Here is a 27165-nt window from a genome sequence, read left to right on the forward strand (position 1 = left end):
ACAGGGAAAGTTGCATCATTTACAAATTCAGCTCTTTGGAACATTTCTACTGCGCCCAAGTTACACATTTCTGCTCACAGCTGCTCCAAAACCCGGCTGGAGGAGGACACCTGGAACCCAGCACCACGAGCCTCCAACTTATACAGAATAAAACCACACCAAACAAGCCAACAGCTGCAGCTCCCTTTGAGTTCCTCCCCACTGCAACTCCCTTACCTTCCTCCTGTACTCTTCGATCAACGCAGAGTTTACTCTTTTCTGAAGACAAAAGTCAGACTTCAATTACCTCAAACATGGTTAATAGGAACACTGTCAGATCTCTCCTCTCTTCCACTAGTGTCAGGATTATTCCTTAGTGCAAATTATTCAGCAAAGTCTCCAAGTTCTGCTCGCTAACACAGATAAACTATGACACTCAGCTGTACGAGGAACAATCTTCCTGAAGAAGTCAAAGATTTCTCAAGCACCAATGCAGAGACCAAACTTCAGATAAACCCAGCATAATTTTGGTCTTTACAGACCTCTAAGTGTGACCTGATCACATCAAAAGTAACAGAGTTTCAGGAACTTTCTGGTCTCAATTAGGCTCACATATTTTATAAGTTATACCTATTTGAAGCCAGCAGTGCAATTCACATTAAACACAGAGCATCAGCCACTATACTTCTACCTGTGGTGCAACAAGTCCTGAGGGAACTGGTGAAAAAAGCTTGACAGCAGCCAGCACAACTTTGTTTACACTGAAGTGAACTTGAGTATGCATATAAAAAGTTCTAAATTAGTAACATCCAGCAAGGAGACCTGGACACCACCAAACAGGTCGGAACATGATTATTTTGGCTGCCACTATGCAAGGAAGGGAACAGAAATGACTGTTTCACAGGTCACCAATTATCCCATCATCTGGAACACTGCATCTGCTTAGCATGCATCTTTCCAACAGCATGGTCAGAGCTGGAAATAAGGGTTCAGCAACAGACAGAGAACAGAAGCCAGGATTAAAACACCATTATATGGGCAGACAGAGAGAAACAAGATGCATGCAAGGAAAAAATAAAGGTACACTAACATAATCTGTCTACATGATGCTACAAGAGTGGAGGAAGACCCAAGCTCTTAAAAGTTTAAGAAGCAGCATCGCTGGCTATTCCAGACACTGAAATTTCATTCACTGTTTGCTTATTTCTGCCTTCCACACCAGCCAGTGTTCAACACTGCAAGGGCTTGGCCAGCAGTTCCAGCCTCTGGCAGCAGTACTACTGTGTTCCTAAAAACCAGGTACCATTTCACTAGTGTGTTGTGAATTTTGGGAGTATTCTGTAAATTTCGAAGCCAGTGGACTTATTTACTGGTATCCTTCATCAAATCCCTCCTGCTACTCTCATCCTGGGAAGAGAAAGTACAACCTCATGGAAGCAGGTGTTATCCACCTTACCTCAGCTCCCTTCCTACCTTCACTGGGGTCCCGCCTCCTCCCTGTGCCCTCATGCGCAGACAATCCTGAGGTTCATGGGGAATCAGAAAAGTTTCCTCCAAAGGCATGAAGAAGAACTTTTTTTGCCTCCAACCTGACAAGCAGGAGAGTCCAATAAACTGGATAAGCTGCATGTAAACATGTGATCACCTGATGTAATTAGTTACTTCTATAAATAGAAAGAACCTGACCATTCCCTAGACAACCTGTTAGTTATTACCCTCACTAACAGCTGACAAAAAATTAAAGGAAGTATTGTTTTTTAAGGTATTAAATTTCCACATACATATAAAAACAAATACACATCTAAAAAAAATAAATATTCATTAAAGAAGTGTGTAATACCACCTGTACTGCAGTGAGGGGGTTTTGATTATTATTTTTTAATTAGTTTGATATTTGAGACATATCTGCTTAGGGAACCATCCAGCTTTGTATCTATAAGCAGAAATCATGGAAGCCTATAGGAAGAATTGTTGACTTCAAAAAATGTGGGTCAGACACAGAAATTCAGACATTCTGCACATTCTGACTCCTGTTTCTTTCCGAGGCATCACTCATGCCTGTGCTGCAGACAATAGTAACAATAGCCTGAATTCAGTGTCCAGGTTCATTATTAAGTGTTCAGATCTTTACAGCACCATCTTCTTAACAGATTAGAAGTCATCTTCTCAAAGCAGGATGACACATAGGGCAGCATCAGGGAAAAGAAAGAAGGCTGAGGAACAACACAGCCCTGTTGAGAATCACTTCATCCAATTTTGTCTTTAAAGAACAATAAATGAAGAGACATCTCTGGTGGGAAAAAAATAATCAAAACACAGGTCTGAGAGGTTTCTGAGAAGTGAACACATTCAGCCCCAGCCATGCTGAATGTGTTCAAAGGAGACAGGGGTGAAAGGACAGAAGCAATAAGGTGGAAAAAAGGAAAGCAGCACATTAGAAGAGGATGAAGGACAGACCCATAAAAGCAAAAGCATGAATTTGTCTTCACACAGGCACAAGTGAAGTGTAATTCTGACATCTACATGTGGACTAGGCTTTCCCAAGAACACTGGGGGAGAGAGAAAAAAGAGCAGAGACAGAAATATCCACCAAAAAAAAAAGCCTTAGAGCAGGGTATACATTCTTTTCTGCCTTTTCCAGATCACCTTCATATCTTGCTCCTGTTGCTATTCTAGACAGAGATCACTGGGAAGTTCACATGATGCCGTGCCCAAAGTCAGAGGCTATACAGGCAGGTGTTTCACACCAATCACTAGCGCTTGCCAGAAATTCAGCATGGGGTTTTCAGCTTGCTAAATTGTATCCTCAGGCCACTGCTTTCTGCAGGGTTCAAAGTCGGTAATCTCCAGCTCCATCTAGTTTGCTTCAAGTGACTCGTGCAGAGCACACGTCAGCAGAAATGGGTTAGAGTTGGGTTCAGGTGCTCAATTCCCCCCAGCTGCTCTTTGCCTTTTGTGCTCAAGATCTGATACATCAACAGGAACAATGATTTATACACATTTTTTTTCTTCATTTTTGGCTCTAGCATTTAGTCCATACCCTAAAAAGGTATGTGAGTGCATTACAACCGGTATCTGTCAACCCCTTTATTAAAGGGAAGCTACAACACTATTTTTACTCAGCTTACAGAGTTACTGGATACTGCAGCATTCCTTCGAGGAAGCTGGGCAGACATCTAGCGAGCAATGGAGTTGGACACAGCATAGATCGATTGCTATAAGAAGGAAAAGCCAACTCTGACAATCTGTGTCACAAAAATCACAAGTTTAGCCAGTAACCTGACGTGGCAAGACATTTTTGCCTACACTCACTTGTAACAAAGCCATGTTATATCCCCGCATACATTTGCATTTTCACAAGTCCAAGCTTACTTCCTGACTGGTTTAAAAAAAAACAAAACCAAAATGGGTACATCCTTCTCACATGATTTATATTCCAACAGACAGCACTCCCTAAATAATCAGACTGTCACACTTGCTTTTAGGGAGATGCACCTCTTTCCTACTCTGGAAGTAAACGTTCCCTTTCTTCACAGTAGATTCCTGCTATTTGCTACTGATTCAAGTATTAAGGGCTCCAGAGCACAGGAAAAACTCGAGAATCTGACACATATCAGTGAGTCAGTCTAGCAACAAAAACACTTTAACATCCACTGGTGTGGGTCAATAAACGGAAGAATTGATGTTGGTGTTGAAAAACTATTTCAGCATCAGCGCTACAACGAAATCTCGAATTGACTCAGTCTGTCCTACATTAAGACACGCAGGAGCCCTGCCTTCCTCCAGGTGCTCCCCACACCACAACAACAGCACCTACAACCCAAAAAGGTCCGTTTTAGGGGGGAAATGCACGTTTAGGCCCAATTCTTGCTATAAATATGCAGTTCTGTCACTGACAGCTGTACAGGGGCACTCCCCACCCGGGATGTCCTTCACACCCGCGGTAAGAGAAGTACAGCCGGATGTCAGGCGTGCCAATCATCTCTGTTTCCCTTTTACTACCCCACCTAAAACAACACTGAGAAATGGAGAAAGAGGGAATAATTACGAGCATTATATGATCTTGTGTAATAAACACAGGAGTCCTCCCATTTCCAACTATCAGATCCGCTGGCGGCTGTACAATCTTAACAACACTGAGCTTGTATGTGATAAAAAGACAGAAGGCGAGCTAAAAGAAGGTGAATATATTTACAAGATAATTCCAAGATCTCCATAACAAACAGTCATTAGCAGATTAGTGTTATGAATCTAATCCAATTAAGAATTTCCTTTGCAAATGCCTGGAGGAGCTGGAATTCCTCTGGGAAGACCTTTCCTTGTTGTGAAAGGCTCCCATGAGTCATGCCTGCAGGCTGACATACCAGGAAAGACCAGCTCTGGAGCAGCAGGAACAAAGCAGTGAACCCTACCTCAAGCAAGCTGCTGCATCCTCCTAATCCCGAGGAGTCAACGGACCCCATAGCAGCACAAAAAAAAAAAAAGATTTTTCAGTTCCACAAGTCCTGGTCAACATAAAATTGGCACTTTCCCAAGCCAAGGGACAAAACAATGGAGAACTTTCCTTATCCAGTGTTGTACTGTGCCCTTTAAAACAGCTCCAGATCAATGCAGGTGTTTGACATAACACCAGCCCAGGCAGCAGCCACATCTGAAGGTAAAGCTTAAATGAAGTAGTTAAACATCGCCCTCCTCAACTTTGAATCCTCGACTTTAGAATCCCAATGCACGGCTTCTACCACTCCACACTGATGTTGGGAGTGGTAGCAGGGATCCACGGCTCAGTCTGAATGCCCAGCTCCTGCCCACACTGCAAAATCTGCTCACACTCAGTTTAATGCAAGCAACATCCACACGCACAGGTGAGAATGGTGGTTTGCAAATCCCCAAAATCACGAGTTCATCAAATTATTACCGCGAATGGTTTTCTGGTGCCCTCAGCTCAAGTCCATAAGATTTGGGCTGACCTTATCTGCCTTTGCATCAGGAGATTTAGGACAAAATAAGGAGAGTGAAAAATCTCATTGGCACAACTTTGCAGAGCAGAGCTGCCAAGACTGATCACGTTACCACATCTGCAGGCGCACGCGTAGTGACCCTCTGTGCAATCGCTTCCTTCTGCTTCAAGATCTACTCTGGCCCCACTGCTACAAATATCAGACAGATATAATAAAAACAAAAAGTTGGTGGTTTGTTTTTTTTTAAGCACATACTTAAACCAACATTGTTTTAACAAAGTATCAGTTAAGACAGATACATTAAATGACTACTGGGACAGAACAGCTTACTCTGCCTTCAAAAGCAATTATACAAACACTAAAGTAGGGTTTTGCCAGTCATTTACTGTAAAAAAAAAAACCCAAACAAACAGAAAGCCTCATAATAAAAACTTTCTGCATTTAAACTACAAGCTCTTCTGAAGCTGTTACATAATTCGATGTACTGAAAGCCCGCTCCTAGTCACCATTAGGCATGAAGTTCACCTCTCCAGCACCTTCACAGACATCCTGCTACTCCTTGAAGCAAGAGATGTTTCAGATCACTCTAAGATTCACCTGAACCCCCTGAGGCAGCCCAAGATGACCATTAAGAGAAGGATTAGCTGAGACAATAGACAAGCCATTGTTTTGCTCCTCTCACACAGAACAAATATTCATGTGAAAAACCAAAGCCAGACCAAATGCCAAAGATAAAGCAGAATATGAACAAGGTGGGGAAAGAGTTATCAGATGTCCTACCAGCCAAACACAACTTTTTTCCATTCTTTGTTAGAAGCACTAAAACAATGTGACTCATAGAAATATGCAAAACTCCAGTTTAGCTTCCTCTGCTGCTCTTGCAGCTTCTGTTACTCCTGTCTTCGACACCAGCACTTCGGTGAAGACTGCCAAATCAGAGGGGAAATGAGCCAAACACTGGAAACATAAACACGAGGAGGTGTTGCAGAAGGTTTGAGGGAGGCTGCAGGCCCTGGTACGGACGCGGCCTCTCCCAGCGCAGCCGTGGGGTGAACCCAGCAGCTACGAGGAACCTTTTTGCTGGGCAGTGCCACAAAATTGGTACTGTCTGTTTACATAACTGGTCAGCTTTAGGCGACTGAGGTCACTCTGCCAAGCCAGCAGAGCTGCACAGCCAGCGGCGTTGAGATTTACAAGAGGGACTTGAACCGCAGCATTCAGAGAGGTTGGCGCTTTTGGGCTCCTCCAACCAGAAACCCGGGCAGGGAGACTTAAAAAAAAATAAAAATACACAAAACAAAAAAAAAAAAAAAAACAAACACAAAACTGTTCTGTGTTGGTTCTCCCTCCTGTTGTCACTCCCCTCCCCCAACTTGTTAACTAAACTTTTCCTCTCCCGGGGATCTTTCTAATCCTTCAGTGAAGCCGTAATGAATTTGCAACATCAGTCACTTTGCAAACCCGCTTCAACGTGAATCAAGTTTACTACAAGCTCAAGAAAACACAGGGAATTCTAACAATCACATAGCCAGGAGGAGGATATAAATGGGAAAGAATAGAAGTACTACTGGAAAATTCGTTTTCAATCATGTAAAGAAGGAGCCGTGCACCATCCCCAGGGGCCTGGGCTAAGGCAGAACATCAGGATGGAAATACACACTAAGCCATTACCCAAAGCAGCAGATTACGGGCAAACAGCAGAACCAAACATTGACTCCAGAGCCAAAGATGCCACGTTCTGTTTCCAACAACTATTAAGAACCCAAAAAACCTCTCTCTGTAAATTCAAACCTGAAGAGAGTCATCTGACTATGATAATAATCCAAGTATGTTGAAACTAAGTATCTGGAAGGGATTTTACACTTTCCCGTATCCCTCCCACCAGGTCAGTTTATCTGCAGCCAGGGTGGGAACCCTCCCGACACATGGACTCTCACAGTACCTGTAGCAGCTTCATCCTGAACTACTGATTACAAAACAGAGTTGTGGGAAGAGCTGACACCCCAACAGATGAATTGGGAAGTCACTTCCACCTACATTAATTCAGGAGAGCAGTCCTTCCACAGTGTATCAACAAAACTTGTTATTTACCATCAGAGGTGTGTAATACTACCAGACTCGGAAAGTTTTGGGAGTTTTGGCCAAGTGCCTTCTGTTTTCCACAGAAGACAACAGGTTTAGGTACTAAACCTGTTAAGGCAAACTGCTGAAGTTTGAGGGCCACACACTTACCTAATAAAGTCAACTTACTTGCTACAGGTTTAAACGGCATGACACAGAAGAACCTTCTCTATGCAGGAAGGAGTAAAAGTACCTCCTGGGCCACTGAGCTGGGCTGATTACACCCCTGTTACCCCTTTTCTTTTATAATATGGTCTCTCCTATACAGCTTTAATCAACTTATTACCAATCCTAGACCAATTAAGAGCTGCTTTTTTGTTTTCTTTTATGCTATACTGATAATAAATGCAACCTGGCACTAAAGCTTACAATAAGCATTTAAAGAACAGGTAAGCTGTCAACACAAATCAGTTAGTGTGCTCCAGCACTGCTATCCAAATGACTTAAAATGAAGCCTTGCATTACAGCTGCTATTCTTCAACTAAAAAAAGGAGGCAGAAAGGAAATGGCAAGTGTTGCCTTTATGCCCGAGTTTATATCCAGAACGGAAGTTTACTTTAAGCAAGATGTAGGAGGTAAAGAGAAGAAAACACAAAACCAAAACCAGAGCATCCCTTTGAGACTACCTGGGTCACCTGAAGGCCATGGCTGAGGGTTGGACAGAGGTCCAGAGGGAAGGAGGTAGAACCAAGCTCAAGCTGGAGGCCTTTAAGTGAAGCCTTTCCACACTGTGCCACCTCACACAGCAGGGTCTGGGCTACTGTCGAAAGGACTGCCTGAGACACCCCCCAGGAAAGGCAATGAACAGAATTGCCTCTTTCATTTCTGTTCTGAACAGTGATTAGGTAGCCAAAGATATATTTTTTTAAATAATTACGACATAACTAACTCGGGTACAGCCAAAGCTTTACAGGTATCCGATTCACAGGATTGTTTCCCACTCGCTAACTACACAAAATTCACCAAATTAAGCCATGAAATTCAGCCATGCACAAAGTGGTCTCACCTGTGGTCAGGTTTAATCAGGACTCAGAGTCACTCTACAGCCTTAGTCACAGCTCTTCCACTTCCAAAGTGAAGTTTTAGCCATCGCTCCAGCCTCACTAAGAGAAGGCTTGGGATGTGTCAACCGTGCCCGGCAGAAGAATAAAACCACCCTCAAATTAAAGCTCATCAAAAACACTGGGCAAAAAAACAATGATAATTAGTATCCTCCTAGTAAATATTAGAGGACCTGCACTACCACCAGTAGCACTTCCTCAGGGTAGGAGGGATGATGTCATGGCTGCACACTACAGCATTGTCAGGTTCGCCTGGCTACACGCTGCTAACGGGACACTCCCTACACAACTGTGACCACACACTCAGCTTTCCTGGTATCAGCAACCAGTTCAATAAGTGTTCACAGACCTGCAATTAGCACAGAAACACAGGATAACCATCGAGCAAATCGAAATCAGAAAGAAAAACCCAACAGAATAATAATTAAAAAAAAAAAAACAGAGGAGACAGCTGTAACAGGGTGGCAAACAAAGCTCCAAAGCATGAAAGAGAGAAAGGAATGTGGTTAAAAAATCTCCCCTAAGGAAGAATACTCTGTACACCCGAGCTCCAGCTGTTTGACTTGCCCTGCTCCCTCCTCCACTCCATTATCCACTCTGGCTGCGCTAATTTAACACAAACTGCCCGCCTGTGTCAACTGTTGAAAGGGGGGGGATTTCGGCAAAGAGGCCTCGGATGCGCCCAGGCTTCGGGTGCAGGGAGGGAGAAACTTTGGGGCGGAAAGTTGAGGCCGCCTTTGGCGGGTCGCTTTGTGCCAAGAGCTCGGGAAGCTGCGAGGGAAAGCCAGCAAGAGACATTCCCGTTGCAGCCTCCACCGCCTCGAGCTCTGCCACCGCCTCCACACGCGCCTCGGCTCCCACCCCGGCACCCGGATTTGCATGCAGAAAGCTCTGCCTTCATCAACAAAGCCACACAACTCCCAGCAAGAGCACCCGACAGCCCCCCCCAGCTCACGGCGGACACCCCCATGGATGAGACAGGCAGGTCGGAAGAGTCAGGAGGGACGGGGGAAAAAAGGAGGGAAAGGAATAAACCCGGCCAGTGCTAAAGTCTGGAGGCCTGGATTTCCACAAGGAAGGTATTTTTCACGTTCGAGATACTGTGGGGAGCGCTGCGAGGGTTTGGGAGTCATATATGCAGCCAAAATGGCGCTGAGAATAAAAATATAATTTAAAGGAAGGTCGCCATATTGTAAACAGTGAGGCAGGGAGACACAGAGACAGCAACCTCCATTATTCCCAGCAGCTGCAGCAGCACGGAAGCGCTGGGAACGTCAGGCCTGGTGCAGAGACGCCACCACTGCCTCTCCCTCTCCAGCCAGGGCCCTCCGGAGGGTCCCCCCCAGGCCAGGTACCCCTGGAAAGGGGTGAAGAAGGGAAGTTACCCGCTGGCGGGGGGGTGGAAGGCCAGGCAGGGGCAGCACCAAAGCAGCCAGGCCGCGCAGGCAGCGGCCTCGCTCCTCCTCCAGGCCTCTCGCCCGCTGCTCAGCACAAAAAGAAAGGAGAGGGACGGATCCCCTCCAGCCCCACAGAAAGCAGTGAGGGAGGGGGAGGTTTCACCTCGGCCGCTGGGGATTAGCCTGGGGGGGAGGATGGACCCAAGTGGGGTTTGCGCCTCCTTTTTTGTTCCTGCCTGCTCCGCCCGGCCCCGCGTCCCCCCCTCCCCGAGACCTAACGGGAAGCGGGAGCGGCTGGGAGGGAAGGTGCTCCGGGCAGACCCGGAGGGAGACAGCGCCGAGCCTTACCAGCACTGGAGGTGGAAAGCGGCAGGGCAGTGATCGCAGCACAGCAGATCCCCTCCTTCCTTGCAGCTATCGCAGCTATCGTGGTTAGTGGCCCTGCCACTTCGCCTGGGCTCCTTCTCGGGCCTCCTGCTCTTCTTCTCCCCATCTTCGCTCTTGGGGGGAGCCAGGAGGGCCTGGATTTGCTGCACATGCACACACAACAGACAGAGCGGGCTCTGAGGGGCTGCACCGACCCCGGCCCAGCGCCCTCCTCCCCGTGCCCAGCGCGGAGACAGCAGTCCCGGGCCCGCCGGGGAACACACAGAGCCCCGGCCGAGCCTGTCCCGTGTCCGGCAGGGCCTCTCCGGGGGCCGCCTCCGTCCCTCCGCACTTCCTTGTAAGGCCACGGGGGCTCCGGGGGGGGTCCCTCGCCATCTTGCAGCCCCGCGGCCTCCCCGGCCCAGCCCCGCCGCGCCGCGGGCCTCACCTCCATGAGCCCCCCAGAGGTGTCCAGGTCGTAGACGATCGTCTTGGTCTCCATCTTCTCCCACATTCATCCAGCCCGGGAGCGGCCCCGAGAGCCCCCCCCGGGCGAGAGGGAGCGAGGCGGGGGACGCGCGGCGGCCCCTCAGCGGCGGCTCCGCGACGAGGCGGCGGCGTTGTGGGGATGGTGGGGAGGGGGGGAGGGGACGCGGCGCGGCGGGGGCGGGCGGGCGGCGGGGCCTTATCCCACGGGCCGCTGCGGCTTGCGCGCCGTCCTCCTCCTCCTCCAGCCCTGTCCGGGGGCGGCCGCAGGGGGCCCGGCGCCCGCTGCCATGGCCGCGTAGCGGGTGTGGGTGTGCGTGTGAGAGAGGGAGGGAGGGAGGGAGAGAGGGAGGGGGCGGCGGCCCCGCGCCCGCCGCGGCCGCTCTGGCTCCGCGCACGCCCCGCGCTCAGAGCGGCGGCGCCGACGCTCCGGGCCCCGCGCGCACGCGCACCCCGCCCCGCCCCGCCCGCCGCGCGCGCATGCGCGGTCCCCCCGCCCGCCCCGCGCCGCGCGCGCGGACCTGGCGCGGCGGCGGCGGCGGAGGGCGGGGGGCGAGGAGGGGGGGAGACGGAACGCGACTCACGCGGCGCCACCGCGCAGGCGCGAAGCCTCTCTTCACCCAGTCTGGCTCCACCCTTTTCCTCTCCTGGCTCCGCCCGCTTTTTCCGCCTGGCTCCGCCTCTTTCTCGCGCAGGCGCGTGGCTACCGTCACGTTCCAGGGCCGGAGTAGGGCGGGGTGTGGGGGGGGTAGCGCGCGGACGCCGGTGACGTAAAGACGCAAGGCGGGGAGCGCGCCAGCGCCGGCAGGGGGCGCCCTGCGCGCGGCGCGCGGGGCAGCAGGGGGCGCGGTTTCCCTGCGTGACGTCACCCAGACAGAGGCCACGCCTCTTAAAGCGGCAGCGCCCCCCCTTTAGGGGAACACGGGGGCTCGAGGTGTCATGGGGGTCCTAGGGGGGTGAGGGTGCACCCCCAATGGGGGCTAACCGGCCCCGCTGAAGAAGACTCCCATCGCTTCTTCTAAAACACCAGTTTTTTTTATTAATGAAACAACCAAAAGATGGGGAGGGGGGCGGTGTCCCCTCCAGACCGGGGGCCGGGGTCACCAGCCCGGGCGGGACGCGGCGGTGGGGTGGGGGGGCATAGCCATGCCCGGTGCCCCTGCCCACCCCGTCACCCCCGGGACGCACGGGGGAGGACGCGCTGGTGGCGGAGGGGACCCCCCCGGGAGGGCGAAGCAAGCGGGGGGCCGGGAGCACACGCAGCATGCTGGGGGGCACGGGGGGGACACGTCCCTGCGTGGCGGCGGTGGGAGACACGGGGGTGCGGGGGGACCAGCCCTTTGCTGGGGGCGGCGAGGGGGGGCGAGGGCGGGGGGGCACCCACATGGTACCCACATGGCCACCCAAGCCTCTCGCCCACCCCCCAGGGCTTTATCCCCTCCCCGCTGCAGCCCCGGGGAGCCCTGTCCTTACCTGGAGGTCTCCACAGCGCTGCTCCCCCTGCCTGGGTCCCTCCTCCATCGCGGGGGCTGGGGGGGCTGCTGTGCCCCTGCGGGGGGAGTCCGGGGGAAGGGTGGAGCCCGGGGGGGGCAGAATGGGAGGCGGGGACTCTCACTGGCTCAGAGGGGGGAGCAGGATGGGGTCCAGGGACCCCCACTGGCTCAGCCCCCCATGAGCCCGGTGTGGGGGGCTGGGTGACAGTGGGGCTCGGACAGACCCCACAGGGGTCTGGGTGGGCATGAGGTGGCAGGGGGGTGGCCGGTGCCCAGGTGGGTCCCGCCAAGCGCTTGGCTTGAGTCTCCTCGGGAGAGGTGTTCCCGGCCCGTGCCGGGGGCCGGTGGGCACGGGGGGGCCCGGGAGGGGTGGCTGCGGTGCCCAGCTCCACACTGCCCACGCCTAGATGGACACCTCATACTCCCTCGTGTCCTGCAAAGGAAACAGACTGCAAGGGGTTGGACACTCGGCAGCGTGACGGGGTGCCTTGGGCGGGGACAGGGCATCTCCCACCCCGTAGGGACCTGGGGGCACATCCCAGACCACAGATGGCCCTGGGGATGCAGGTACCATCCCATGTGTGGTCCCTGGACAGATACTCAATCCTGTGTGTAGCTCCTGGATGGATGTCCAATCTAATGCATAGTCCCTGGGATGAATGTTTCAGCTGATGTGCTGTACGTGGGCCCTTAATGGATATCCCAGTTGGATATCCCAGACTGATGTGTGGTGCCTAGATGGACATCCCATCCTGTGAACAGCCCCTGGATAGGCATTCCATCCCATGTGTTGTCCCTGTGCATGGTCCCTGGATGGACATCCCAGCTGATGTGTGTTCTCTGGATGCATGTCCCACCCCACGTGTGGTTCCTAGATTGATGTCCATCCTGTAAATGGTCCTGGGATGGTTGTCCCATCCCATGTGTGGTCCCTGGATGGATGTCCTATCTAATGCGCTGTCCCTGGAACACAAGACCCCATCCCACACCTGCCCCACCCCATGCACAGCCCCTGGCCCAGGTGCCTGTGAGATGTGGGGTCCCTAGGGTGCCCAGCCCCAGTCAAGGGGTGTGGGGGCCAGTACTTACTCCTGTCTCATAGGTGGGATTGTCGAAAGCTGACTCCACGGTGATATGGTCGTAGGGGTGGGAGCCAGCAAGGGGCAGCTGCAGGGCCGGCTTCCCCTGGAGCCTGTGGGGAGAGAGGGCAGCTGGGGCAGGCAGCTGGGGGGCCATGAGTACCCCACGGAGCGACAGGGGCCAGTGGGCCACTCACTTGGAGAAGTAGAGATAAATGCCCCCGATGAGCAGGGCCACCACCAGCACGGGCAGGAAGACAGCGATGGCAACGTTGGTGCCCTCCAGCGCCGTCCCCGAGGGCACGGCCTTGGCTACGGCTGTGCGGGAAAGTTGGGGGCTCACTGAAGGGACACCCCACAACAGCTGCAACCTGGGTGCCCCTCTGCACCCCGGCACCCCAACACCCCCTTGCCCTTACCATCCAGGTTGCGGTTGCTGTAAAACTCATCATAAGAGGCTGCAGAGGGTGAAAGAAAGAAAGAAAGAAAGAAAGGGTGGAGTGAGAAGTGGGATGCCAAGCAGTGCCAGCAGGGTGCTGGGGTGTGTGTGGGGGTCCTCTCACCTGCCTTGCAGATGGGAGGGGGGCCGCTCCAGCGCGAGGGGTGTCCGGGCAGGCAGCGCAGGCTGCCCTCGCCCAGCAGCGCCCGGCCGGCGGTGCAGGAGAAGTGTAAGGTGGCTCCTGCCGGGTACAGCCGCCGCTCTGGGTTCTGCCTCCCGCCCGCTGGCACACCGGGGTTGTGGCAGGGCTCATATGTCTCTGCTGCAGGGTAGTGGTATGGTGGCATCAGCGCTCGCCATCAGCTTGGGTGACATGCCCAGGGAGGGGGTACCCAACTCACGGATGCACTTGGGGAGACGGTCGCTCCACTTGGGCCCCCCCGCGGCACGGTCATGGCAGGTGAGAGTCCCAGCACCCGCCAGGACATAGCCTTTGTCACAGACGTACTGCACGGTGGCTCCCACAGGGAATTTAGGGTTGGAGACCACCCTGCGACTGTGCTCGGCATCCCCGGGGTCCCGGCAGGTTGTCACTGCAGGAGGGATTGACTAATGGTGACAGTGGCCGGGGACACACCGCAGGGCAGGGGGACACTGGCAGGCCACTCACCCCGCTCGCAGGAGGGCAGGTCACCGCTCCATGTCAGGTCCCAGTGGCACATCAGGAGGTCAGTGCCGGTCAGCTGGAAGCCGGGGTAGCAATGGAAGGTGACCACGGTGCCATGGAGAAGCTCTGGCTGCGAGGATGTCTTCCAGCCATTGGCAATTTCTGGCAGCTCGGGGCAGGTGTCATTGCGGGGGACCTCTGTGGGGATGGAAGGGTGAGCAGGGCAGCGGTAACAGCAGGGACACTCGTGACACTGTCCTGCCAGTGGGGCTCACCAGAAAAGTGGATGACAAAGCCCTGTCGATAGGCGAAGGGGCCGGCACCGGGGTCAGACTGGAACTGGACGGTGACATCAGCGGTGGAGGCGTAAAGCTTGAAGCGTCCACGGGCACCCGTGTACTGGCCCAGGATTCGCGCCGTCAGGTCGTCCCCATCGTAGAAGGTCAGCATGTCCCCCGAGCCGAGCCGCAGCCTGGGGCATTGGGGCCATGAGGGCGGGAAGTGTACGGACCCCCCCATCCCACCATCCCCATCCCAGGCCATCCCCACACTCACACGCGGACATCCAGCATGATGCGCTTGTCCTCCTCCACGTGCAGCCCCCAGATGCAGTCCTGGCCCTTACCATACGCCTCTGGCCAGTTGGGTGACAGCACCACACCAGCTGTGTCTGTCAGCTCCCCACTGCACACCGCTGTGGGCAGACACCGGGCTTGGCACTGCCACGGGGCACCCACCACAGCACCCTCCACCCAGTGCCCAGGACCTAGTCCAGCATCTACCATCCCCACTGGCTCCAGCTCAAGCATGCACCACGATATGGCGGTTCCAGCACCCATTGTAGCTCATCCCTGTCTCCAGCACCCACTCCAGGATCCCAGCTCCAGCACCCACCATTGTCTCCAGCTGCCACCATGTCCCTCAGCTCCAGCACACACAATAACACAGTGGCTCCAGCATCTCTCCTGTCCCATCCTCAGCTCCAGTGTCCACAGCAACCCCCAGCACCTGTGGCACCCTCCAGCCCCGACACCCACCAAACCCCCAGTTTCAGCCCCCCTGACCCCCCAGTACTGGCACCCACCACGGCAAGCTGGTTCTGTCTCGTTCCACTGGGGGTCACTGGGGTCGACGCACTCGATGATGGTGGAGCCCTGCTCCAGCGTGTAGCCAGGGTCACAGCTGAACTCCACTGTGGTGCCCACGGGGTACCGGGGGTCGCTGGCCGTGAAGTTCCCATACTTGACGAAGGGCTCATAGCAATGCCCCTGCTCGAAGGCTGTGGGCACAGGAGCAAAGGTCTGCAGGGGCCAGGCAGACAGAGGGATGTTTGGGTGCCCCCCTATGCCCCAGCCCCATACCCTCATAGCGCAGTGCCATGCCCGCAGCAGCCCCGCTGCTGTCGGTGGTGAGCTCCACGAAGAAGTGGCGCCCAGTGCTGAGCAGCCCCTCGATGGGCAGGTACTCCACCTCGTAGGAGTCGTACACTGGTGGTGCCTCCACATTGTTGCCATTGCGGATGATGAGCCTGCCAAGGCATGACAGGGGCAGGGTGCTGTGGTGGCCATGGCCAACAGCACCATCCTTGGGCATGGTGAATAGCACCCACCCTTGGGCATGGCCAGTGGTATCTTCCTTGAATATGGCCAACAGCACCCATCCTTGACTGTGGCCAATGGCCAACAGTGGCCACACTTGGCCAACTACAGCTATCTTTGAATATGACCAATGGTACCCATCCCTGGTCATGGCTGATGGATTCCATCCCGGGATATGGTCAGTGATACCCATCCACAGGCATGACCAGCATCCCCCATCCTTGAATATGGCCAACAACACTCATCCTTGAACACAGCCCTGTGCGGGGCTGCCCCAGAGTGCCCCCACCCCTCAAGCCCCCAGCCTCAGGGCCAAACCTGTCATCGTCCTCTGCCAGTGACACCTTCTCAAAGTGGAGGTGCAGGCGGTGGCCATCGGGCGCCTCCAGTAGCCAGTGGCATGTCAGGTTGTTGCTGTAGTTCCCAGGGAAGCCGGGCGAGACGATGCGTCCCACTGTGGCGTTCCGGACTACCCCGCCGCACGCGGCTGTGGGAGAGGGACCATCAGTGGCCGACTGCGCCGTGCCGGCTGTGCCATGTCCCTACGGTGCCGGTGCTTACCGAGGCAGAGGGGCTCACGGGCACTCCAGAAGGGGCGGGTGGCATTGCGGCAGAGCAGCCGGCGGGCACCCTGCAGCTGGTACCCCGTGGTGCAGCGGAAGCGGGCGTCCCCACCGGGGTGCAGGCTGCTGACGGAGACCTCCCCGAAAGCCGGCCGTGCCGGGAAGGGGCAGCTCAGCAGGTAGGCTGGGGGCAGATGGTGATGTTACCAAGGGCAGGGGGGCAACATACCCCTCCAGATCCCAGCACCCACTTCCCCAGCCCCCCCCAAAATGCCTGGGTGCTGCAGGACTGGGTGACATGGTGCTATGGCTGCCAGGAATTATGCCAAATGAGCCTGTAATTGCTCACACCAATTAGCTCTCCGTGAGCGTTCTTCACCCGGTCAGTGCCCCCTTAAACCTGCCAGCGGCACAGATAAACTCGTGGTGCATGACCACACTCCAAGTTAGTGCCATGTCAGTAGGGAAGGCCCCCAGGGGGTACAGGGGAGTCTGTGTTCCTATACCTTGGTAGTGAAAGTGGTAGGATCCAGGGCTGGGGGGCCGGGAACTCTGGAAGCGGAGGGTGAGGAGGTTGGCTGGGCTGCGGATGACCTGGCCCCGCAGCAGGAAGGACTCATTGGCCAGGAGGATGGGCTCCAGGCCCCCTGCACTCTCCACTGTCAGCGTCTCCCCCTCTGCCAGGCTGATGTTCTCCACCTGCAGGGGACACAAGTGTCACCACCACAGCATCACCCCACATCCAGCTCGGAGCTGGTCCTTGAGTGGCTTCTCATGGCCGATAGTGCACTGGAGCTTGTCTGCATGGAGCAGCACCTTTCAAACATGGTTAGCAGCACCATAAATCATCCCCCATGCCAAGAGAGGCTGGGACCAGCCAGCAGCCCTGCCAGAGCACCATGACACAGCCAGACCCACACCGACAGCCTTGTCCACAGCCAGGTGTGTGTGTGTTCCAGCCCCTTGGAGCAATTTGCTATTAATGATCTTAATTAAGCTGTGCTGCATGGTGAGGAGCAGCAGCACTGGTGAGTGTGGGCTGGAGTGAGGCTGATGGTGGAGATGCTGCCTTTGGCTCACCACCAGCTTTCAGCAAGCCACGGCACTGCTCCGCGGCACCTTCAGCAGTGGGTCCAGCAGAGACAGGGACACATGGCCACGTGCTGCTGACGGCAGTAGCATGTGCCCTCAGCACAGCAGGATTTGCTGTCAGCCTCTGCTCCTGGCAGATGGGCTCTGGGCGTTCCTGGCTCTGCACCACAGCACGGCACCTGCCGGCATTGCTTACACCTTTTCCATCAGGGCTTCGTTAATTAAATCTCACAGCACTTCTTTGTGATGGGTGCCAGCCACGGCAGCTGGTGGGCGCGGAGCGTCCTGGGGCATCCCATCAACTCATGCACTCACATTTCTGCGCTGGAGCCTGAGGATGGGCAATGCCCTGAGCCACTCTGCTGGCTTAGGGATACAGGAATGGGAACAAGGACATGGACAAGGCCATGTGCTTGCTGCACCCTGCACAGCCACACAGCCATGGCAGGGAGCAGGGGACATCCCACACTTGTCTGCAGGCACTTGGCACCCTGTCCCACCCACAGCCCTCAGCTCACCTTGAGCTCCACACCATAGCCAGGGTAAACAGAGATGGTGTAGGTGCAGTCCAGGCTGCCATCATAGGGGGCACCAGCTGGCTCCGGGGACACCAACCAACCCTCAGGACCCGCCAGCGTCCGGTTACAGGGAGCTAGTGGCAAACAAGATCCCAGCTCAGTTGCACTTCACTCCAGTTCCCCCCAGCTTCCTCCCCAGTACTCACCTGGCCCCTGCAGTGTGGTGACAGTGGTGGTGGTGATGGTGGAGGTGGTTGTGGTTCCCTCCTCATCCCCAGGCACCACAGCAGCCCTGGTGCGGGGTGCCAGGGATGTACCGGCAGTGGTGGGTGCCTGGCTGGGGGATGCAGTGCCTGACTCTGACACCCCAGGGGGGGACCACGAGGGGTCAGCATCTGGTACAGCCCCCCACGCCTCCCCCCATGGCCCGGAGCGCCCTGCTGGCGTGGTCAGTGGGTCAGTGGGGAAGGCAGGTCGGGGCAGGGCAGGGGTGTGAGGTGAGGGCTTGGGGGCTGGGGGGCCAGGGGCCGGCTGGAGGGCACCGGAGGGGAGGAGGGGGCCAGCACCAGCGGGCAGGAATGGTGCCTGGGCCAGGTAGTCCTTCTTCAGGAAGGCTTCATGCAGCAGGTCCTCCAGCAGCGGGTGGTGGTTGAGGATCTTCAGTGTGGGTGCCGTGCTCACAAAGTGAGCCTCTGTCTCCCGCTCCGCCGGGGTGGGCAGTGCCGTCGGCTCAACTTCTGCACTCTCCCCGGTCTTCCTCGCCAGCCCGTTGAAGCCTGGAGGAAAGAAAGAACATGGAATGCTGGGAACAGGTGGACTGAAGCTGTACTGGGGACTGACAGGGAACAGGGAACTGGTGATGAACGAGGGACTGATACTTCAGCATGGACCAACAGTGTGCTCGATGTGGCACCTGGGACCAACCCTTGACCATGGACTGATGCTGTGTCAGGTATGGATGCAGCTCTGGGGACAGGTACCTCACTGGGGAATGATGCTGGGGCAGTACCAGGGCAGACCTGTGCTGCGCTAGAAACTGATGCTGCACCAGGGATCAACATTTCCCCACGAACTAATCTTTGACCACAGGCCAGTGCCTCTCTGAGGTTTAATGCTTTCCTGCACACCAATATTCCTTCAAAATCAGAATGGCAAGCAAGTACATCGAGCACATGCAGTGGGACCCCGCCAACCTTCTCCCAGCATACCCTTCACAGGGGCAGTCCTGGCAATTAAGCCCTGGCTAATTAATACACAGCTGCAGCTTGTACCACGTGAAGGGGTGCCCACCCCTGCCATGAGCCAGCTCTTCTGGGGACAGCCCTGGGGTTGGTGTTCCTAGTCACAGATTGTCCTTCTACACAGAGGTGGCCATGCTGTGCCAAGGGCCCCCCAGGCCCCCACATCCCTGTGGTGCAGGCACACAGGTGATTAACATGACTGCCATGACCAGCTGCACAAGGAATGTCACTGGAGCCTGGGACCCTGCTCCAGGCCACCAGTGCAATGAGTCTGTGACAACTCCTCTCCAGCCATGCTGTCTCTGAGCAAAGTCAATCTGCAGGGGACCACCTCCACCTATGCTTACCACCTCTCACCCACAGCCACAGGGATCCCCCCACCACAGCCCCATGTCCCTTCCCGAGCATTAGTCCATGAGCAAACCTGTAGCATGCCCAGCCCAGCCGCTTACAGCCTTCAGACCAAAAATCAAAAGGGAATTTCATCAGTCCTAATGAGTCACCCAGCATCTCCCCCTCCTGGATCCGGCACGACGCTGTCCCCTCTCCCGCCGGGCGCGGCTCCCCAGCCCCTCCGTGCTGCAGCAGGGGGGATGCCACGGTGGCACCCAGCATCCCTCTGAGGCCTGATGCGGGGCACGAGGCCACAGCAGCTCGTGGGCACGTCTCGCTGCCGTGCACAGGCACTGATGACACGATACTGCCAATTACTGGGTAATTATCCCGATCCGTAGCAGGGCAGGGCCCCGTGAAGATTAATTACTCTGCTACTGCTGCTTTTAAGGGACTATTAAGAGACATTATCTTGGGTGTGCAGCGTGGTGGGGAGACACTGGATACTGGGAGGCATCCTCACACCCCCCTGCCACCCACCCTGTGTCCCCACTCCCCCACTGCCATGGCCCTGGGATGGTGATAATGCCCTGGGCACAGCAGGGAAGTGAACACCTGCCCACACTGGTTCTGAAAGGTTCACTTGCCCCCCAGCAAGGCCAGAATTATATTTTAATAGGATCCATTTATTTGAACATAAAAGTTAATGAGTTTATGCTGAAGGGCGCCAAAATCTCCGCTAGGCTTTAATAGCAGATTAGTGCTCAGGGCTGGGCCCCACGCTGCCACGGCTGCCCCACACAGTGAAGGCTGGGGTAGAGATGCCCATCTCACCTTCCTGGACACCCCTGCCCATGGGCATCTCACCTGCCCAGAGTGCTGGGAGGCACAGTGGTCCCCATTGAGGCTACAGGGTGAGGCCAGACCCTACAGCAAGGATCCTAAAGCAGGTCCCATCCAGATACTGTGCACCCCGGCCTGGGGAGTGTGTAGGCACCAAACACTGCCCTGGGCTTTGTGGATTGCTCTGGGTACCGTGAGATGGTCCTGGCACCAGGGGATGCTCAGGACCCAGGACTGTCTTGACCCTCAAGGGATGCAGGATGCTCAGCCCACTGTGGAAGGCACCGGATGCCCAGCTGCTGCCACTCATGCCCCGTGAACACCACAGGATTAGAGCCTCCACCTCCACAGATGTCTCTAAGCAGCTTATCTCCAGTGCCACAACTATGCCCCTCCCACGCCCCCAAGGTGACCAGGGACCTCTGACATGGGACCAGCTATCCATCAGCCACTCCTCCGGCCCCTGGCACCCACAGGGACCCTCCAGAGCTCAGAGTGGGCACAGACCCTTGCAAAGGGGCTGTCAGGTCCCCACTGGCCATGTGCCTGCCGGTATCCCTGGGCACGGCTGCCACGTGCCCGTGGCTGCAGCCAGGACGGGGTCCTAATCCCTCACATTGGCTTTGCTGGGCGGGAGTTTATTAATGGCAGCCGGGAGATGCCAGAGACTAATCCGGCTGTGGCGGGCGGCTGCCCCCCCAACGGGAATCGATGCTGCCTGCTGTCACAAATAAATAAATAAGGCAGCACGCGGCCGCCTGGGGAGCACCGATCGATGCTGCCCGCCAAGAAAGCAATAACAGAGTGCCCAGCTCAGGGAGGGGACAGGACAGGGCCCTTGGTGGCCCCAGGAGCATCACAGTGCCATGGCATGGTAGTATTCCTTGCCTCGGTTTCCCCTTCTGTAGGAGTGGGCAGGCAGGAGGCATCTTGGGCGCAGTGGGGAGGGCCTCACAGGATTCCAGGTTTATTTTCCAATTTAAAATCCAATCTGGCTTTACCCCCATGGCCAGGGCCGGCAGTCGTGATTAATGAGCTGTCAGGCAGCCAATGCCACGCTCCCCCACCCACAGCCTCCACACTCCGTCACCCACAGCCCCCAGCCCCCTGAACTGCTCCCAGATCCCAAAGCAGGCACAGGAGACGGAACGTGCACTGTTGATGCCAGATCCCCATCTGTCCCATCCTGGTGTCTCTGCAGACCCCTAGCAGGGAGCAAGGCTTGCTTTCAGCGGGGAGGCAATGTGGGCAGGAGAAGGCAGGGAATACAGGTGGGTGCAGGTGGTGGGTGGGCAGGTGTAGGCAGCATGCGAATACAGGCAGCGTCGGGATGCAGGCAGGCGTGGGCAGGCAGTATAAGGATGCAGGCAGGGATGGGTGTGCACAGGCAGGAGCACACAGATGGCTTGAGGGGACAGGCAGGGGTGGGTGGGCACAGGCAGGGCTGTGCAGCCAGCTCCCCTGACATCCAGCTGACACCACTGCCATGCAGCCAAACCACTGGCACCCAGCTTGGTGAGCTGGGAACGCCTTTGGCACCTATGCTGGCATCCATGTCCTGCCACCCCGTGACCACCTCTATCCTGGCACTGCCAGTGACCCCAGATGCCCATGGCCAAGCTGAGACTGTTAGAGCAGCTGGGGAGGCGGCCCAAGGGGTGTCCCGGTGGCCGGGGACACTGCCAGCGAGTATGGCCGCCAGCCCTGGCAGCTACCAGAGGAGCTCTGCTTTAATATTCATGGCAGCGCTGGTGGGGAAGCGTTTGACCTTGTATGTTTTGCGATTCTCCTTGAATTGAACAGTCATTTACCCGCTGACACATGTCACGTCACCGCAACCGGTTCCCTGGAGCATCGCGGCGGCCGAGCGCCGGCTGACACACCGAACACCCCGAGCGTCACCGACACCGGGTGGGCATGAGGGCAGAGCGCGGCGAGCACCAGGGTGCCCATCCCTGGGGCTTTCCTCCCTCCCCACCCGGCGGATGCCAGTGGTGCCCTCATCCCCTCCCTGTCACCCACGGCCCATGTAATCCCAGTTCCCCGCTCTCCCTGTGGAGCTAATGGGTTTGTACAGCAATTTCCCTGCACGGCAGCAGTGGGGATAAATTGTATGTCTGCTGCTATTTCGGACCCAAGCACTGTGTGGTGCCACATCCCCCCTCTCTGTGCTGATCAGCCCCTTCAGCTCCACATCAGGATCCCCTGTGACAGAGACTTCACTGCTATGCCACCCCGTAGTGCCCACGGTGTGGACAGCAGTCCTCCATGGGGCTCGGTGCAAGCTCTGGACCCCCCCAGCATCCATCACAGCTCACCCCGCTGCGTGACAGAGGAGCACCCAGCTCTCGGAGCACTCCTGGGTCCTGGAGGTGCCTGCCCAGCACGGGTGGGAGTCAGGCAGGGAGAGCAGAGCCACGCTGCCCTCCCAGCTCCTATGTCCCCTTCCCTGCCCGCTGCCAGTGACAGTAATTGAAATCGGTTGCAGGAGGCGAGCGAGAGCTGCTTGTCGGGCTCTGCGTTGGGCTGCTCAGCCATGTCATCCGTCTCGCAGACACCATTCCCTCCCATCACCGCCTGCTCCCGCCGGAGCCAGCATCCCAGCTGCCTCCGGCACCGGCTCCCTTCCAGCCAACCCCACACCCTGCCCCATCACTGCTCTTCCTATAGGATGAACCATCCATTTCTAGAAGCCACCAGGGGCTGATGCCATGGCCACATTCCCCCTTGCTGCCATCTCCCAGGGCAGCTGGGGACCACCGGAGCCCACCCTGCCTGAGCATCACCCCACACATCGCCCAGCATCGGCTGATCTGGCATTTCAAGCACCTCTCTCCATTTTCGCAGGGTCAGAGCAGCATTCTTGCGGCTGATTAATATTTGATCCCTTCAGCACAGCTCGTTACTGCATTTAAATTATATATGTAATAATTCCTACTGGCACAGCGAGCGTGCGGATTGGCTCCTGACGCTTCTCCTGCAGGCTGGGGACCCCCCTGGCACCTCGGAAGATGTGATGAGCAGTGCCAGGTCTCAGCACAGGGCAGGCTGGCAGTAAGCCAGGCAGATAGAGGCATCCCCAGCTGCCTCTGGCAGGTCCAGGCAGCCTCTTCACCCACCCAAGGATGGTTGTGGTGGGAGCAGTGCTGGTCCTCTGGTTCACCCCATCACCCTGGCAGCAGGAGGAAGGGATGCTGCTGTTCCCGAGCTCCCTGCCTGCAACTGGAGGGAATCCATTACCTCCCTGGTTATAGGCAGCTTTCAGAGGCAATCTTTCAATTGTGCGCATTTAAAGAATTGATTGGAAGTGAAATTATCCTCTCCCGTCAGAGCCAGTGGAGACACAACTTCATCCGCTTCCCCCGGGGGCTGTTGGTGCTCCCAGGGGACCCCGCAGTCAGGGTCAGCCCCAGCCCCCACCCTGGCATGGGGCTCCATATGGGGAAACAGCCCTAGAGAGCCCCATGCCAGCCTGGGGGTCCCACTGGCAGCACAGGGGGGGCATCTCCCCACTGCTCCGCACCGGGCCTGGGGGTGCCCTTGTCACGTCCTTGCCCAAGCTTCTTTGCGCCCCATTTTCCCCCCCATTTCTGCTGCCCTGACTCTGCCTGGCAGCCCTGCCTGGCACAGCACCCTGTGCTGAAGTCGTTCCCACCACCGCAAACCCACAGACGATCCCTGCGGCAATCAGGCTCCCGGAGGATGGTGGGGGTGGTTGGCTCAGCCTGCGCCCCACATCCCTGCGGGACAGCCCTGCCCTCCTGCTCTCTGGCTTAAGAGCATTATCCAGATAATCCTGGCCTGGCGGCACGGCAGCGTGGCGGTGACGAACTCCTCCGAGGCATGCAGGGCACGGGCACACACGCCGTTAATTACTGTAGCAGACGCCTGCCTCCTCCCCCAGCCCCTTCCTCACACCGAGACCCCAGCCTGCACCCACATCCCCAGAGACACCATGTCCCCATAATACATCTTCCCCACAGTGCATCTGGCTGATGGTAGATGCTGTAGCACAGCTCAAGGGGGCACAGCCAGGCCTTACCCCCTGCCACAACCCACACTGCTTCTCATTACCCCCAAGCTGCCAGGACGCCAAATTACAAGGAGCTCCCTTCAGTGTGGCTAAGACGACCCCCTCAAAAAATGTCCGGTCTACCATGGCTTTGGAGAGTTGAGGAGAGGGGCTGCAGTGGGGCAGGGTGAATGGAGACTTGCCTGGCACCATACCACCCAGCTGCAACAGTGCTGCAGGGGCCAGAATCCACTCTCTGCTGGGGAAAATCCCTGTGGGCACCAGGGGCTGGTGCTGCCCCATGGCTTGGGGAGGAGAGATGCAGGATCAGACCCTGCATTGCCATCACTCAGAGGGCATCACCAAGCCCCCAGCCTGACTGAGGGGTCCAGGATCCCCTGTGCCCATGTCCTCCAGACCCATGGCTCATCCCAATCATGCACCAGCCCATCAATGCCAAGCCAAGGCCACAGTAACACTGAGCATGGTGGTGCTGCCTGGAAATTGGGGTGCTCTGTGGAAGCCCTGCCTGATGGGGGACAGGGAGCTGGGGCCCACAGGCAGCTCCCACTACGTGACAGGGGGCACAGTGTGGACAGGACTCCATGGGTCCCAGCCCTAGGAAAAATCTAAGCACCTCCCAGGGTATCCCTACTTCTAAGACGCCGGGAAATGCACATGCAGAGTTTAATTAACTTTATTGATATTCAGAAATTAGGGGACTGACTAGAGGTAATTGCTCATTAGAAATCATTAAACTGACACAGTAAGCACCAACCTGCCTTGGGGGAAACCTGCCCTACCCAGGGTTCTCCCCCCAGGACAGAGCCAGTGACACAGACTCCCTCCAGTCTCACCGCCCCTCTGGCAGGGCAGGAGATGGGGGTGCTGTGGCATTGCCTCACTTGCTGCCTGCATTCACCCCCTCTCACAAGGAAGAAGGCTGTGGCAGCAGTCCCAGGCGGCAGAGCGAGCTGGGAATAGCAGCGGGCGCAGGGCCACGGCGCCCTTCCCCGGCTGGGCTCGGCTGCCAGATGGGGAGTTTATGTAACTCCCCGCACGGCTGCTGCCTGCAGCCGGTGCCTGCATCCTGCATCCAGCATCCCGCATCCCACCGGGGCCAGCGGGGCTGGACCATGACCCGCCCATCGCCCTGTGCATGGCCACAGTGGTCCGGGGCACCCTGACAAGTCTCCCCGAGACTCAGAGGGTCCCCAATCCTATTTTTGGGGCAGTGGAGCCATGAGGCATCGAGGCTGCCGGTGCCCCATGGGTGGCAGAGCCAGTGAGCCGAGCTGGGTGTTGGCTGCTCTCCTTAGGAAGGACCAACACCAGCCATCCCCACGTTCCCCACGCCCCTCCCGGAGACGGAGGTGTCACCCCAACAGAGGAAGGGGGGAAGAGCCAAACGCCCCCGGTGCCCCGCGGTGGGGACTGCACGGAGGGACCGGATCACGGCGCAGACAGACGAAGGGCGGCTCGAAGGGCTCGTTGACCGCGGGCACGGGTCCCGCCGGGCGCTGCCGTGCCTGCCAAGCCCCCGGTGCCGCGGTGCCCTCCCCATCGCCGGTAATACCGGGGGCGGCGTTGCACCAGCCCGGCTGCAAACCGCTCTGCGCGTCCCCGGTGCGGGTGATGGGGCGGATAACGGGAATGGGGGCGGGGGTGGGGGGGCTGAGATTCTCGGTTCACGGGGGGGGGGGGCTCGCGGAGCGCCCCCGCCGCACCGGGGGCGAGCACGAGTTGGCAAAGTTTGGCGGCGACGGAGGTGGATTGGAGCCATCGGTACCGGGGAGGTGGTCCGTGTGTACGGCGGGGGGCGACCGGGGCGGGTGGGGGGTGTCGGCCGGCGCTTACCGTGTGCCGGGGCGCGGAGCAGCGCGGCGAGGAGCGGCAGGAGCAGGGCGGGCGGCGGGCCCATGGCCGGCGGCGGTCGGTCAGCACCGCGGACAGCTCCGCTGCGGGCGCGGCGGCGGCGGCGCCCTGAGCGGCGCCCGCCGATACCGGGGACGGCGGGGCGGCCGTAACGCTCCGAGCGCGGCGCACGCCAATCCCGCCGATGGAGGGGGGGCTCTCCCCGCCTCTCCCTCACCCCCCCGCCGCCCCGCCGTAGTTCTCCGAGAGCGGCGCACACCAATCTCGCCGATGGAGGGGGGGGGGAAGCTCCTCCCGCCTCTCTCTCAGCCCCCCCCGCCGTAATGCTCCGAGAGCGGCGCTCGCCAATCCCGAGGACAGGGAGGGGGGGCGGCCGTAATGTTCCAAGTGAGGCGCTCGCCAATCTCACGGACAAGGCAGGGAGCGGGGGGGCCTCTCCACCTCCCCCCACCGCCGTAACTCTCCGAGCGCGGCGCCCTCCAATCCCACAGTCTGGGAGGGGGGGGTGCTCCTCCCTGCCACCCCACCCCCACGCCGTAACTCTCCGAGTACGGCGCCTCAAAATGCTGGAAGATGAAGGATGGGGGAGGGGGACCTCCTACTCCCCCCCGCCCCGAATCCCTGGCTGGGAGCCACCCAGGGCTGTGGGAATGGTCCTCGGTGCCCACCCCATCATATCCTGCCTCCCCGCCATGCTGCACCCTCCAGGACACTCATCACAACCCCCCTCAGCTGCTCTTCCCCATCCCTAAATAGCCCAAATTTGGGCTGGGCTAATCATTCCCCCCAAGCAGAGACACCTGGATGCGGGGCAGCCCCCACAGCACAGAGGGGGAACCCTTTTCCTCATGGGGGGGAGTGCAACACCCCCTCCCCAGCCCCCTGCCTCGAGGACCCGGGGGACAGCCAGCCCTGCGATGGGCAGATGGCATTGGCACCGGCACCAAGCGGCTCCACGCTGGCTGATGGATGGCTCTTGCGGGTGTTAAAAATATGAAAAACCAGCTCTTTGTTTAATAACCCCCCTCCCCATCCCTGCAAAAG

At 57.2% G+C, this 27165-nt stretch overlaps 2 protein-coding genes across 3 annotated transcripts in view; both read right to left on the reverse strand.

Moving 5' to 3' along the window:
• The window catches only part of PHF12 (PHD finger protein 12), a 31973-nt gene extending 21485 nt beyond the window's left edge, over nt 1-10488 (reverse strand). Inside the window, exons 1-2 of the mRNA XM_032707541.1 lie at nt 10331-10488; nt 9865-10046 (exon numbers count right to left, since the gene is read on the reverse strand). Of these exons, the coding sequence (XP_032563432.1) occupies nt 9865-10046; nt 10331-10396 (248 nt within the window). The 5' untranslated portion in view covers nt 10397-10488. The remainder of the gene's footprint in view (nt 1-9864; nt 10047-10330) is intronic.
• An 893-nt stretch (nt 10489-11381) lies between these two features.
• On the reverse strand, nt 11382-26519 carry SEZ6 (seizure related 6 homolog). 2 transcript variants are annotated; one of them, XM_032707781.1, is made up of 17 exons: nt 26104-26519; nt 18024-18593; nt 17818-17951; nt 16714-16906; nt 16206-16391; nt 15963-16131; nt 15408-15574; nt 15131-15325; nt 14602-14740; nt 14322-14518; nt 14050-14244; nt 13781-13972; nt 13504-13701; nt 13360-13398; nt 13138-13258; nt 12951-13053; nt 11382-12294 (listed from the first exon to the last, which is right to left on the reverse strand). In XM_032707781.1, the coding sequence occupies exons 1-17, from the start codon at nt 26165-26167 to the stop codon at nt 12265-12267; spliced, it is 2892 nt and encodes a 963-aa protein (XP_032563672.1). In that variant the 5' UTR covers nt 26168-26519; the 3' UTR covers nt 11382-12264. The 2 variants fall into 2 exon arrangements, with proteins under 2 accessions (XP_032563672.1, XP_032563671.1); XM_032707780.1 differs by having other exon boundaries at nt 11382-12310.
• Between the last annotated feature and the right edge of the window lie 646 nt (nt 26520-27165).

The sequence above is a fragment of the Chiroxiphia lanceolata genome, chromosome 20 (assembly GCF_009829145.1).
Source record: "Chiroxiphia lanceolata isolate bChiLan1 chromosome 20, bChiLan1.pri, whole genome shotgun sequence".
Classification (NCBI taxonomy): Eukaryota; Metazoa; Chordata; class Aves; order Passeriformes; family Pipridae; genus Chiroxiphia; species Chiroxiphia lanceolata.

Coding starts and splice junctions, on each gene's coding strand:
- SEZ6 (XM_032707780.1), bottom strand. CDS start 26,167: ATGGGCCCGCCGCCCGCCCTGCTCCTGCCGCTCCTCGCCGCGCTGCTC. Junction 16,907..17,817: donor GCTATGGTGTGGAGCTCAAG/GTGAGCTGAGGG, acceptor TGTCCCCTGCAG/GTGGAGAACATCAGCCTGGC. Junction 12,311..12,950: donor ATCCCACCTATGAGACAGGA/GTAAGTACTGGC, acceptor AACCCCTTGCAG/TCTGTTTCCTTTGCAGGACA.